General features: G+C 49.5%; 2 protein-coding genes across 2 annotated transcripts; one reads left to right on the top strand and one right to left on the bottom strand.

The window, feature by feature from the left end:
* Nucleotides 1-7,268: 7,268 nt before the first annotated feature.
* Nucleotides 7,269-8,819, top strand: BROUX77_000618 (uncharacterized protein; the record flags this gene model as incomplete). The annotated part of the gene is made up of 2 exons (XM_073751131.1): nucleotides 7,269-8,609; nucleotides 8,688-8,819. The coding sequence occupies 2 exons, from the start codon at nucleotides 7,269-7,271 to the stop codon at nucleotides 8,817-8,819; spliced, it is 1,473 nt and encodes a 490-aa protein (XP_073608855.1).
* A 1,582-nt stretch (nucleotides 8,820-10,401) lies between these two features.
* Nucleotides 10,402-11,873, bottom strand: BROUX77_000617 (uncharacterized protein; the record flags this gene model as incomplete). Its single annotated transcript, XM_073751120.1, has 2 exons — nucleotides 10,402-11,527; nucleotides 11,599-11,873. The coding sequence occupies 2 exons, from the start codon at nucleotides 11,871-11,873 to the stop codon at nucleotides 10,402-10,404; spliced, it is 1,401 nt and encodes a 466-aa protein (XP_073608854.1).
* Between the last annotated feature and the right edge of the window lie 2,855 nt (nucleotides 11,874-14,728).

Here is a 14,728-nt window from a genome sequence, read left to right as displayed (position 1 = left end):
TATCACATGCTCACCGCTTATTCAGTGGCCTGTAGGACTCTTTTCGCTGGTGGTGAGGGACATAGCATAGCCATAACTGAACGATCCTTCACATGAACAAAATGGTTATGACTTTCAGAGGGTTTGCTCTTGTGGCCACCACTCTTGGCATATGCCTTGGAGAGCAGCCGAGGGTCTTACATTTGGTTTGTACGATCAGATTGGGTAATCGGGAGAGGCCTTTTGTGCGACTGTTTGGGGACACAAGTGCTGCTGATATCTGTTTCTCTGCTCTTCTCAGAGCGCGGCTGGCAATAGTGCAAATGGAATGTCCTGTAGTATCTCTGAATGTCCGTGTCCAGATGTACGTACGCCTATAAAACTGCATATATACGACCAATGCATCCATATCATCTCGATGAGTCTTTGAAGGCAGCATCGATCGACCTGCTCGTTGCATCATCCTGATGGAAGCATGGAAGAGACGTGGACAGGGTTATGGATGTTTCAAGGGTTATTATCGAGAGCTCCTCTTTTCTGCGCCCATTCTAGCCAACCCCCAAAATGTCGCACAGGCATGGCTTAAACTATACAAAGGCGCTACCCATGGACTTCCCTGGGTCTCATTGACGATCGCGATGTTGGAATATGGCGGTTGGTTCGGATGTTCCAATCCAGGTCCTACGAGCGGGTCGAGTTTAAGCCTAAAAGAGAGACGACGGCCAAGCAGCATGATCGGATGAGGCGAAGCAGGGCTGGTCAAGAGACAGGTACGACTTGTACCAGGCACATAGAGATGGATGCATACCTATTTGAGTCTATGGGTTTATCATCTAAACAAATACTGTGGCAACGACAGCAGGCTTTCCGAGCTTCGGTTGAGATCCCTGTGCACTTCTTCCTAGTTCTCATTGTCGGACAAGCCCCTATCAAGCGGGTGTATATAAAGACCAACTCTCCCCTCCCTCCCCGATTCTGCAGATGGTGTGTCTCCATACGTACCTACAAACAGGAGACTTTAGCATGTTGATAACTATGTACTTGGCTCAAGATATATTCGTTATGACGGTGAGTATGATTAGGATAGTTGCAATTGTAGCTCTCGTGTGCTATATTCTGTATGCCATATGTGGTGTGTGCGTACATGTAGCAACAGATAACAGCAGGTAGCATGCAGCATGTTCCTGCGACTGTGTGTACTGTCTGCTTGTGCTTGTGCCTGTGCTTGTGCTTGTGGTCACCGTTGGTTGAGTGGGACTTTCCGAGCCCAGATGTTCACTTCCACGAAAGACGGAGTCCAGCCCCTCTGGCAAGAAGAACTTGTTGGATGCAAGCTAGGGCGTAGGAGCATCAGTGAGCGTTTCCTCTGGTCCCTTCTCCTCTCTTCCTCCGCCTGGCCTTTCCCCTCCTTGCATGTATCTATCTATCTATCCTCACTAAAACTCTCCGGGAGGCCGCCCAGCGGGATAGACTAGATAATCGGCCGGCTCAACTGTTCATGGAGAAGACAATGGCGGAGTGGACGAACATACATATGTGTGTATGATTCAGACTCCGCATTCTTTGCCGCTCACAGTCAGACTAACTACATACCATGAGGATTAAGAAACCGCTCGTCTTGGATAGTCTCGACCAGAAGAGTGGTACACGTGAACATGGAAGAGTTAGTCAGTTTGTACACATGTATGTACGCTGTTCAAGATAAATCTCGCATGTATGTATCTTGGACATGGATTTTCCAAGATCCCACAGCTGCGAAGCCATGTACTGTGTACAAGTACAACAAGTAATAAGCAAGTGTGTCAATCAACGGATGCACAACACCTCCAAAACGGGCTTCAAACAGTACAGATTCAGACCTAGAGACAGGATATTGGCTACATGTACATACATACGTCCATTACGAGGGCCTACTAGCTAGGGGGACATTTACAACCTACTGATAGGGGGATGGGTGTGATGTATTCCAGTAGGAACAGACATCTTTGCAGGCTAGCCAAGAGCCAAGCGGGCGGCGGTAATAAGAGACAGCCAGGCATGCGGAGAGGCGGCAGAGGACTTCCTCCAACTCAGCCAACCAGATGAGGAAGGGAAACCAGTATTTGATTGGGTTTCTGGAGGATTCAAGCAGAAGAACATGCGCGAGCATATGCATGTGAATCGAGGTCCGACCTCCTCTGGCAAGTCGCAATCTTCAATGTCACCAACTTGACAAGTCCCGAGGTGCGTGGGCTGTGTTGCCAGTTGGCAGTAGGACCGTCAGAGGTGCCGGCAGCTGGCGACAGCGGAAGAAGGGAGCTGGGTTGCCGAATGGCTCGTTCCCGACACTTGTACATTTCAGGTACATTTCAGAGGAGTTAGAGCAGACCAAGACTTCGCTTGTTGTAGCCAAGACTAAAGAAGGACAAACTTTATTCCTGCTGTGCAAGTACAAACATGTATGTGTGTAGTGTGTGTATGTACATACATATGTAGCTGTACATTTCCGAGTAGCTAGTATAAGCCTAGGCTGATGCATATCGGAGTTGGTTTTGCCGATGGTGTCTGCAGTGGGAGGCAACCCACGACAAGCATCCGAGACGAGAAAACACGCTGCGTAACATTCGATTCAGCAAGTTGGCAAAAGTGAAAAGTGAAGCCAGCGTAGTGCTGGTGTGTGTGGGGGCAGCAGAAAGACAGAAGACAAAAAAGAAAGACCCTGTCAGCTGCCAATCCTAGACAGGCATGGAGTTCCGCAATCTAGAAGAAGCCTTCAAATAACTGAATAATAACCCTTAGGGCAGAGGCGGCCACGATGGCTGCGAACGGTGGGGCGGTAGGGCACCGGACCAGCTGTGGGCCATTGAATTGTGGGCCGCTTGGCTTCTCAGGCCAGACCCTGATGTGTGTGTGTGTGTGCCGACGGTAGTTACCAGATGTACGTTTGGGCAAAATATAGTTACATAACCAGGTCACGATGTACAATGTATATAGACACCTGTTCTTGTTCTTGTGGCGCACCAAAATTCCATCTGTCGATAATGAGTCTGCAGAAACGACGAGGATGTCTGTCGTTCTGTGCTCAAGTCTTTGTCACGATTCTTTCCTCAGTAGCTGGGGAAAACGTGGTTTATTTTATCTCCCATTTTATCGCCGCACCCACGCACCACCGCACCAGGGGCCCTGCTGTAAATCATGTGTGGTGTGGCCAACTTCCTTGTGATCAAGAAAAAAAAATTTGCTTCTTTTCTCAGTTGCTCCGTGGTCCGGCAGATGGACGCGTGTTTTGATGGGCCGTGGGAGAACTACAAGAGGATGATATGATATCAAAGAAAGAAAAATGAATTAGTCAACTAACTAGTCAATGAAAAACTGCTATGCAGCTTGCTGACACCTCGAGACGAGACGACTTAGGGCTGGCTCGAAAATTTCCTGGTTCACTCTTCACACATGTCAGGGAGACTTTGCAAACCCTAGAAATGGTTCTCGGCACTACATCAAGCTACATACTATTTGACGTGATCCTTCCGAGGAAGCCAAGTATCTTTGAGGTATTGAACCCTGCTGTTCCAACTACATACTTGTATAGCTACTTGATATTTGTGAACTATTGTAAAATAGGGTAGCTTCTACTGGTATTTCCAGACCCTAGAACCCTAGTCCCATGCTGCCCTACACTAACCTCTAACATCTTGCATAAACTACACTGCTCTCCCCCAGGCCATCTTCCATGATCAACCGTAGTTGGGCTTGGCAATAATGTCGAAGACTGGTCGAATAGACTCAGGACTAGGAAACAGGGATAACTCGGCTTTGCCCGCTGATACTCGGATAGCCATATCGCAATGCTGCTCTGTATACAAATACAACCCCTGCGATCCTGAGATACGTCATAGCCATCAGCCGCCAACCATGCTTCCATGGCCGTTTCAGCACCGATCTGTATGTACATACATACAATGGGAAAACGCTGTTTTATAGCCACTAGGAGAAGCCGTCGTCTGAGTGCCATATTTGATACAACATCGTATAGCCGCCATTGTATGTATGTATATACGCATATATAGGCCAAAGCTTATAACAGTGTCAGGCCGAGTACGTGGGTGGTGTGGTGATGATGCCGTGACGCAAGCAACAACAAGAACACATGCATCATGCGTGAAGGGCCAACTAGCAGCCCAGACGCAAGCTCCGACGGCGGCGGCGGCGTCGCGGATGGTGTTGCTCTCAAGCCGCCGCCTGGCTTGGTGGGCGCTTCTTTGGCGTCTGCATCGGCGGCTTTGGGATGGCTTTCCCACCCTTTTTCCTACAAGTGCCACTAGGAAGCAAATAAAAAGGAATATTGTAGGGGAACAAAAAAGACACCGAGAAAGAATGGCTTGGGCTTATTGTCCTTTGCTTCTGGACTAGCTTCTTCATGATGTCTCCATGCATCCTCCTATATCAAAACCTCCCAAGTCATATTGCCCAGGTACCTTTTTTTTCTTGTTGTCCCCCAAAACCTTTCGTAGTCACTGTTTTCTATGCCTGTTTTGTGTTCTGCTTCTAGTGCACGTACGTCATGTGCACGATCTACACCACATTTTCCAATTCTATTTTCATCCTATACCCCCGCTGGCGGTCCATCGGAAAGCCCAAGCTCACATAGGATGGGAAGCTAAAGCCTGTAACTATTATACTACAAGACTTGCATGCATTTGTTCTTATGGACCCGTTACTAACACCCCGGTATACAGACAGACAGCAGACAGGTGGAATTCTTTTATTTTCTGTTCCATGGCTAGTTGGTTATGCTAACTAGACTCTTGTTTCTTTCTCACTTGGGCCAGCCTTGGACAATAACAGCCGAAACACGCCTGTTGTCAGGGGATCTGCTTCAGGGATTTGGAGACGGAGCTACCAAGCCTAAACCTACATAGCTCAGCAGGTCTTACGTTTCTTCCATTCCATTTTACTCTTGTTGGCCAAGCTGGTCTTTTTTTGGTGCCAGATCCGTTTCATGTGCACGAAAGAAATAATAGGCAATGGGGAGCTGTGGCACAGTGGCCCAGGCTTAGAAAGCCAACTGGATGGAGGAGCCTTTGCTTCTGTCTCTACATACTCCTACTGACCAGCCTTGGGCTGATGCTGTCAGGGTTGCTTAGGCGGAGAAGTACAGCCGGGGGCAATCGGCCCCAAGTCGGTGCTGCATACACAAGGTCAGCCCTGCTGGACTCCTATTTTCTCCTGGCATTGGCCACTACATTCGCATTGTGAAGAGGAGAGGAAAATAGCAAAATATTATCAAAGAACAACACAATAATCAAGCTTCACTCAAGCACAGCGCCCTGGTGCCGCTGGGCTGAGAGACAGTGGACCAGTAGACGCAACGAGGAGTTGAAGTGGACAAAGTTTGAAGTTTGAAGTTTGAAGTCCGAAGTCTGAAGTTTGAGGCAACTAAGTGGTAGTTGACTAGTTACTTGTACTACTTGTAGTTATGTAGAATGTAATATAGGCAACTGCTTTCTCGAAGGCGGCACTCTTGCCCTAAATGGTGGCGCCTTCTCGTCTCGTCCGTGGTAGCTTCATAACCCGAAGCTCCTGCTGTTTTCTTTGAACCTTCCTTTTCCTTTCGCTCGCCGAGTCAACCTGTCATTTTCTTTCTTTTTGCTTTTTCTTTTCCTTTCTTTCTCTGCTTGCTTCATCATCATCGTCGATCTTCAAAGGCATCCCGCCATTGCCTGCTTTGTTTATGCCATTCATCGCCTTCGCCTTCTTTCAACCAACCTAAAACCTTTACAGCGTCTTTTTTTCTTTAGCCATTTAGGGTACCTCTTATATCGCTTGCCTTCTGCCCCTCAAATCCAGCGACTCTGTTTCTCGTTCATTGTCATCTCGCCCATCTTTAGCATAGCATTTCCATTCATACATTAAAGAGTTATCATACATCGCCATCTTCTGCTTGGTCATCTTGGTGCCGGACACCAGTAATCCCACCCGCCTCTCAACCATCCACACTCGGCCCCGAATTTCTGGCCTGGTGCTGGTGCAGACTCAGATCCTTTTCCTCACGACAAGTTCCTCGTCAAGTTCATCCAGCCAACCAAACGCAGGCGGAACCCAGCACCGTTTTATACTTTGTTCTGCTCTCCCACCCTTTTCTCGGCGAATTGGCACTACGACGACTCAGTTTTAGTGGGCTATTTGCCTTGTCTTCTCTCAACCTGACTTAACCCAATTTTCTTGCAGCATACCCACACCCCTCGGCGTTGGTGCCGGGAATTCTCCATTATTTTTATTGTCCAACTCAACTGTTTTTTTTTTCTTTTTGGGAACAAGAGACCTGGGAGGACAGTCAAAGGCACTAAGGCCAAGTCGATCTAGGGCCCCAGCCAACCCAAAGGAAGGTAAGAAAAAAAATACAGAAAAAAAGCCGGATTAAAAACTTTGCTTTTGCGTCAAGGGGCGAGCCTAGCCTAGCGTACATAGGCTATTTTGTGTGTTCTACTTAAAGCTCATCTCCCATCCAGAGCCCACTGAGCATTGCCTTTCTTTTTTTTTCTCAGTGTTACTGACTGACCACCAGACACCAGACCTGACCAGCTTCGCCATCTCTTAACCTTCGACAGCCGCTTCTGTCCTTCTAGGGCACCTGGCTACCGAGCGCTTTTGCTCACTGGCTTGCATCTTTCTTGCTCCCTTTTCAACTTTGGTTGATTCTCCTGCAAGTTGCGCACTTTTCCACTCGCCTGAAGAACTTCCTCTCGCTTATTACTATCACGAATTTCCTGCGTTATATATCTCCCGTTTCCTGTATGTGTGCTGTTCTGATTGAATTGCATTTCCCACACACTGCCACCCACAATTTGTCTTAATCCAGACAGCTTGTTACGTTCTTGACGTCAGAAGCTTTCTCTTACTGCTTTACCGGTTCCCGTGACAGCAGATTTTGAAAAGCAACAAACCACCATTTGGTCTGCCCGCTGCAACTATTGTGCTCACTGTACAAGACTTGACATTCTGCTTGATTTGCTGGAATAATCGAAAGATCACTTGAACTAATTGCTTAATAGTCAGTTTCACCCTCCGCTCGATCTCCTGTGACTTGTGGCTTCACACCTCATACATTAGCCAACGCACCTTCGGCTACACTCTTGGGGGTTTCTATTTTTTGTTTTGCGACTGTCAAGGCTCATCAGACCTTGATTATTTTATACCAGTCCATTCAGAATACCCACATTCAATCGCTTGTCCCTTGTACCTTACGGCTTAACGAATAAATCTTGCGACGAACCCCAGGCATTTGAAGCACGTCACAAATGCCTTCTACCATGTCCCCCAAGGACTCACCGCTTAGCTCTCGGGCGTCATCGATAAAAAGCATCGACCATCCCAAGAAGTCGCCCCACACTACGTCCCCCGACAATGGCCCCGAGGAACCCGTCAAGCCTGTCTCCGGCGGTATTAAACTCCTTTCTCGCATGTTCTCCGCTCGCGATAGTTCCACCCGCTCGCACAACGACAACGCGCGCCCTAGAGGCTCTAGTTTCACCACCTCGGCCGCATCTCAACCGACGTCAAATCCTTCCAGTGCGCCTCGCACCCCGAATACGCCTGTCGGTACGGGATCAATGGGCCCTCCTTCTCGCAAGAGCACACTGGAGATCAAGAAGAACATGCCCCGATTCTATCTCGACCCCGAGCCTGAAGCCCCTGGTCACAGCCATCATAGCCACCATCTGAAAAGCAGTGTAAGACAAGAAAAGCTGAGCAACATGTGGAAGAACTGGCTAGGAAAACACTATAACGATCACAACGGAAACAACAATAACAACAACGCCGACCTGTCTCTAATGTCTGGCTTTGCTGATATGAAACTCGAGAAGAAGAGCTCAAATGAGCGCAAAGCTATTCTCAATGGCACGCCTGCAACATTTGAGGAAAAGTATGGAAAGTGTCAGGAAGTCATCGGCAAAGGTGCTTTTGGAATCGTTCGCATTTCGCACAAGCGCATTGAGAATGGGTCGGAGCGATTATTCGCTGTTAAGGAATTTTGCAAACGCGAAGATGAGAGCGAGCGCAAATATTCCAAGCGGTTGACATCGGAGTTTTGCATTTCGTCGTCCCTTCACCATTCCAATGTAATCGACACCTTGGACTTGATAAAGGACGAACGTGGTGTTTACTGCGAAGTCATGGAGTTTTGTGCCGGCGGCGATTTGTATACTTTGATCCTAGCAGCTGGCAAGCTCGAGACCAAGGAAGCAGATTGTTTTTTCAAGCAGCTCATGCGTGGTGTCAACTATCTCCATGAGATGGGAGTCGCCCATCGCGATTTGAAGCCAGAGAATCTCCTACTCACTACCAGTGGAGCGCTCAAGATTACGGACTTTGGTAACGGCGAGTGTTTCCGGATGGCTTGGGAAACAGATGCTCACATGGTCTCTGGTCTTTGCGGCTCTGCCCCATATATTGCTCCTGAGGAATACGTCGAGAAGGAATTCGATGCCCGGGCTGTAGATGTTTGGGCTTGTGGTGTCATTTACATGGCCATGCGCACAGGTCGCCATCTTTGGCACATAGCGAAGAAGGACGATGATGAGTTTTACGCTCGTTACCTTGAGGGCCGCCGGGAAGAAGCGGGCTATGCCCCTATTGAGAGTCTCCATCGGGTAAGTGAAACTATAGGCTACCTCTTTGCCTGATATTGATCTAGAAGTACAGACTACTAACAAGCATCAAACCAACAGGCTCGGTGTAGAAATGTTGTTTATTCCATTCTTGATCCCAATCCTAAACGTCGCCTCACAGCCAGCCAGGTGATGAAGTCGGAATGGGGTCGTGAAATCAAGGTCTGCAAGGCCGGCGAAGAGGGCATTTAAGTCTCTCAACCAACCCAATAGTAATAGTTGGATCGTCATGCCACAATACATGAACTGACCACGATAATTACGTCACACATACACCTTCCGCTGAAGTCAACAACTTCCTCTACCGCCTAGTCAACTATCTGACAAGTCCCCAAGTCAGCCTCTTCATTTCTTGACCCTTTCTTTCCACTATTACCATTTCTTTCTGCATTACATGCGTATAGTCTTCATTTCTTTCCGCTGGACTTGACATCTGGCACTTTACCTCAATTACCCCTTTTCTTTCTCTTCTTGTCGGTATACTCTTCATTTCCTAAACTGCTAGGCATAGGACATAGCCTACAAATGCAATCATGATTCTGGAACGGTGCAGGATGGAGTCAATGGTTTCCTTTTTTTTATCTTTACTGTCGTTTCTACCTTGCGTGCTTTTGTTATTGCGAAACTATTTTTCATATCTCATATTCATGGGCGGTGCTCTTTTTTTTTCTGACAAGGTCAAGACGATTTTGATTTTACGTGTATGTAAGGAAGCAGTCAACTGACTATGGGCTTATGATGCGACGGTGGGGAGTAGCGGGAGTGTGAGCATCCGGAACTCATTCTTACCGAAGCAGCAGTTGGAGGAAGAAGTCAACGAGGTGTTACAGCTGCAAGTATGACGCGAATTTTGATTATAGTTGGCTATATTATACATAGCTAGTCGCTTGCAGAGCAGGGTGGGACAGCAACTATGATGTCATATCGCCGGACATGTCAAGTTATGTGTGATGGCAGATCCTTCAGTTAACTATAATGTTTCAGAACCATGGAATACAACAGAGATTCTGCGACTCGTTGGAATCTCAAGTTTGAGCATGCGGAACAAGTCAAGGGAAAGATGATACAATGAGGCTTTTGGGGCATGTGAGCCGGCCTAGAATTCAAGCCTAGTGTTATCAAGGCATTTGCGGAGAAGATGAGATGGCCATGAACTCTCTTTCATATAGCATCAATCAGGCCGACTTTAGGGATAAATGAAGAGTTGTAAGAGGTGGGAAGATGCAAACCACGCAAATCATTAAACTATTAGGACTTGTGTGTAGTTCCGAAGAGAATGCAGTTTACTTTATAAAAATCGTAGAATCAGACATTACAAATCTTTGATGACGATGGGTTCACACAAAGAGTTCAGCAAGCTAGGAGAGATGAAACAAAACCGCTGAGCACTCTTTGACATGAGGGGGTATAACACGGAACAGGCAAAGTGGTCAAGATGGAAGTGTAATGAGTGAATAGAATAAGTCTGACGAAAAATACATACGGCTAGAAGGAAAGAGAAAGCCCTGAGGTAGCAAAAAGAAACAACAAAGCCGAGAAACAAGACAACAGGATTAAGCCTATAAAAAGAAAAGGAGACACCGGGAAACTCAAATTGAAGCCAGACGAAAGAAAAAAAAAAGATATCATCGTACAAAGGTGGAAGAGGAATAGACAGGAGGGTATCCAAGAACAGAGGAAATGCGAGACAAATATGGCAACAGAGACATTCAGGATGCGAGAACAAGAGATGAGAAGAAAAAGAGAGAGATGACAAAGGCAGCACATGCATGGATCATGAGTGGAACAGATCCCATGCTCTGCTGCACAGTGTCAGGAACTCGTCCTTCTTGGCCCGCTGCGTCTCGGGGCTGTCCCGGCCATAGCCAAAGGGACCATGGCGCTGCGGCGCGGGGCCGTGACCCAACGGCGGCGACACGCCCTCCTCGTACTCTGCGCGACGGCGCTTGGACGCCGAATGCGGCGCGGCGCCAGCGTGGGCGGCCGCGGGCTGCGGCGACGGCGGAGTCGGCGGCTGGTGGCTGCCGTAGTGCACAATCTTGGGCAGCAGCTCGGGGCGGCCGGCAGCTAGCTCGGCCTGCGCCTCTTCGGCGCTCTTGTACTCGCGCATGCGCGCGCTGGGCATGCCGTTGGCCGCGTGCGGGTGGCCGGGCGACGGCAGCGGCTGGCCGGAGCGCAGCGGCGCGGCGTACATGGCGGAGTGGTGGTGGTGGGGGGGCTGCTGCTGCTGCGGTTGTGACTGCTGTGGGGCGTGCTTGGGGTCGGCGTGCGAGCCGCCGACCTTGCCGCCAAAGACGTCGCTGAGAGGCGGCAGACGGTTGTTGGTCTGGTTGGCGGGCACGTGGTGGATGTGTGAGGTGTTGCTAAGCTTGGTGGCGGGCTGGTTGGTGATGTGGCGGGTCAGCGGGTGGCCTCCGTGGCTCAGGCCGGTAAAGGTCTGGCCGAGCGGGGCGGACTGGATGACGCGCTCGTTCTGGAAGCCCTCGTGGGCGGGAGCCACGATGGACAGGCCGGGCGGGGCCTTGTTTCTGCGCGACATGCCGGGGGTCTTGGCGCTGAAGCCGCCCTCCTTGGCTGTGGCGATGCCGTTGGGCCCGCCGTCCTTGGCCGACTGCTGGAGTAACCGCGCCTCGATGATGGCGCGCTGCTGCTCACGCACCGTCATGCTCCGCTGCAGCTGCTCCTTCATGTTGGGGTCTTGGGTCACCAGGCCAGGCGACAGGCAGGCAATGCCGACTTCCTGGATGCCCAGACCGTCGCGGGCCGTGAGCGGAGGGCGCGACGTGGCAGCACCGGAGGGCGCGGACTTTGACAAGTCGAGCTTGCGCGGGCGGTGGCGCGCGGGAGGCATCTGGGGCGAGGTCGGCTCTTTCTTGACGGTGATGGAGGGGACGCGAGGACTGGATGGAGGCAAAGAGCTGCGAATTAGAAACGGCACGGCAATGGATACTCTACTCAGTCGAAAACTCACGTGTTGGACGGCGGCGACTTTCCAGCGGCCTGTTGGTTTCTCGGGCTACGGCTGCCGGTGCGGTGCGAGGCAGGACCGGCTTGTCTGCTGCTGGCGTTGGGTGTGCTGTAGGAGTAATTGCTGCGTGAGCCAGCCGGCGAGGTTGTCACGGGAGCACCAGAAGCGGTTGTCGTAGGAGCGGGAAAGTCGTGGGCGGGTTTGGGTGCGGATTTCGAGCCCGAGTTTGAGGATGAAGGAAATGAGGGCCGATCGTGCGGAGCCGGCGAGGGAGCCATTATGGCAGCACTCATGTTGTATTTTAGGAAGAAAAAAAAAGTAGAGAAGAAAAAATAGCGGGAAAAAAAAAAAGTCGAATTTCTTTTGGGTCTTCAGCAAAAAATGAAGGGCAAAAGAGCACGAACAGGAGAGCAAAAAGAAAAAAGAAAAAAAAGGAGATCCGGGGGTTTGTCAAATTCCAGAGGATTAAAAATAGACCCGAGGGAGAGGACAGCGAAAGGAACTAGGATGGTAAGAGTAGTTTCCTCACACAAAGGCTCAGGATGGGACGAGAGAATGAGACAAAGGGAAGGAGGCAGGAGCAAGGTCCAGCTCGGTGAGTGCAGTAGGCAATTACTGTATATAAGAAAAAAAAAAAAGAAAACAAAGATTAAACAAGCAATGGAAGAATGTGGCCGTGTCTCGTCTCGTCTGGTCGCAGCTTTCTCGTTTATTTGACTGTGTGCGCTGGGTGGTTAATGGAAAAGCTGCTGGGAGAAGGAAAAAAAGGAAGGACAAAAAAGAGAGAGGGCGAAAGCAGCGCAGGGGGTGTCGGATGGTGGAATAGCGGTAGCGGTAGCGGAGCAGGAGGCAAAGCCAGCGCAGCAAAGCAAAATCAAACTTTAAAAAAAAACAAGGAAAGAAGCGTCAGAGAGATGAGGTGAAGAAGAGGTAAAAGAACGAAAGAGCAAAAAAGAATGTCGGTCGAGGGAAACACGGTAATCTATAAGACGGAAGGAACTTGGTCGTCGACAACAGGCAATTGCTGCAGCAGGTGAATCGAAACGAGGCTAGTTCCTGGATTGGCCTGGCCCTGGCTCCTATCGTAACCCGACCTGAACCTGGAACCTGAAATGGAACTATAATGAAAGAAAGAAGCAGAAGCAGAGCAAAAAAAAAAGTGTCGCACTATCTTCCCTGTCCCAAAGGTCTCTGGCGTGTCTTCGCTTCTCGCTTTTTTCTTTACTTTCCTTTGCCGCAGCAAAAAATAGCAGTAAACTGAATTAAGAGTGTGGCGCGGATATGGACAAGGTTCAAGGCTTGCTGGAGAGGCAGAAACGCCGGCAGGTTCGAGATAAGATGACAACGAGAACAAAGGGCAGACGGAGCGTGTGTGAGAAACAGTGGAGAGGAGGGAGAGAGAAGAAGAGCAAAAAAATAAACAAAAAAGAGCGTGTGTGAGGTAAATATGCAACCCGTGCTGCGGTTCTGGAAGCGCCGAATAGGGTGGTGTGCTCTGGAGTCGTAGTCGCAATGTAATGTACGGCGATGAGACAAGCAAACACTGGAACCTCAAACGAATGTAGCAAGTAAAAAAGATGTGAGCGAGTGTATAAAAGTGGTGAGTGTGCAGTCGTCCAGGATCTCATTGTCTGGAGCAGCCCAGCTGAAGTTATACTCGGGCTCTGCACAGCAGCTTACTGCAGGCTTTTTGTCATGATCGTAGCTTTCCTTTTTTTTCCTTGATCATGGCCAAACTCTGCGACCGCCAGCTCCCAGCTTGTGGAGGATCAAAGCCTCGAGGGGGGTGGAAACATTGTAAAAGCTTGATAAATTCACAGAGAGGTCTGGCCCCAGGCCTGAGATCACAAAACTTGGGGGAAAAAGGAAGACCCCCCCTCCCCTCGTCTCCCCCTCTCTTCCCCCAAGATGAAGGAGGGGTCGCTATACTAACATACTAGCTAACAAAACAGGAAAGAAAAAAGAAAGAAAAAGAAAAGAGCAGTAAGCTGCTCAACACCCTGTCTTTGACTTGTTGTTTTGTGAGGAAAAACAAACACAAACTAGAGATAAGAACGGCAGAACGTGCATGGGCGCACAGCACAACCGACGGGTGCTCGCTCCAGCACAGCTCCCTCGTCGCAACAGCAGAGCTCTCAGGGAAACCGGGAAGTATGTGCTTGTCCATATGTAGCATGTGTGTAGGTACAAGGCCGGCGGAAACTATGCAGGTGGCACACTGACCTGTCCTTCTCTGCCGCGAACACTAGATGAATAGGCCAGGCAAATATTGGCTTCTCATACGGCCATCACTTGGCACTAGGAGACAAGAAGGGTGAACAGACAGGTCGTGCTGTTTTAACATATTACAAGGGGGAGCATGGCAGCAACTTGCTGGCTAGCCGGAGGACTTGCTGCTCGTTTAGCAGGGGTCTAGGAGGGGAGGGGAGGGGGCTCAGAACAGACGGGGCGTGCATGCATAGAGAGCGCGAGAGAGCACAATACTCGACCTGTTTCGTCCTCCAGGCGTCTGTCTTTGCTACAGCGGAGGCACATAGTATGCCGAGATACAAGTGCCCCCAAAAAGAATATGCTCCGCGTGTCAATTAGCATGGGCTGTGAAAAGACTGGACGAATGGAGCGCGCAGATGAAGCATTTCCAAGCGTGTCTTCAGGAAAAGCATTCGCATAGGGCTCGATAATATCGCTAGCCTATTCTATTACAGGCACAGGTCCAGGTGCTTAATATGTATGGATGGATGTATATAGTCTCAAGCTCCAGTGAAGATTGTTTTGCAGGATATGCGGTAATTTCATGAGTCTGCCTCTATATTTGGGTCCTACTCTTTGCCACTTTACCACCGCCGCGTCTGCTGGGCGCCCATTAACAAGTCAAGACGCGGTTGATACAGCAAATTGCGAGTATGCAGTGTGTGTGATATTATTCCACTCAGTATCCAGAGGTCTATTTTGCCTTGTTCATAGTGCCTCTTCTCATTAGACTCTGCAAAGATAATATACACACACAGACTACTTTGGAGACACGTTGAGAGTCGTTGTATAGCGAGCCAACTAGTTAAACAGTTTTCTCATGTCGTCTTCCCGGAACAACTTCGGGTCTATACCGCTCTCAATCTTGTCTTGTCTTGTCTTG

This window comes from Berkeleyomyces rouxiae (assembly GCF_048999995.1).
Source record: "Berkeleyomyces rouxiae strain 22BRR77 chromosome Unknown BrBRR77_ptg000001l, whole genome shotgun sequence".
Classification (NCBI taxonomy): domain Eukaryota; kingdom Fungi; phylum Ascomycota; class Sordariomycetes; order Microascales; family Ceratocystidaceae; genus Berkeleyomyces; species Berkeleyomyces rouxiae.
This window is presented reverse-complemented; position numbering and strand designations above follow the sequence as displayed.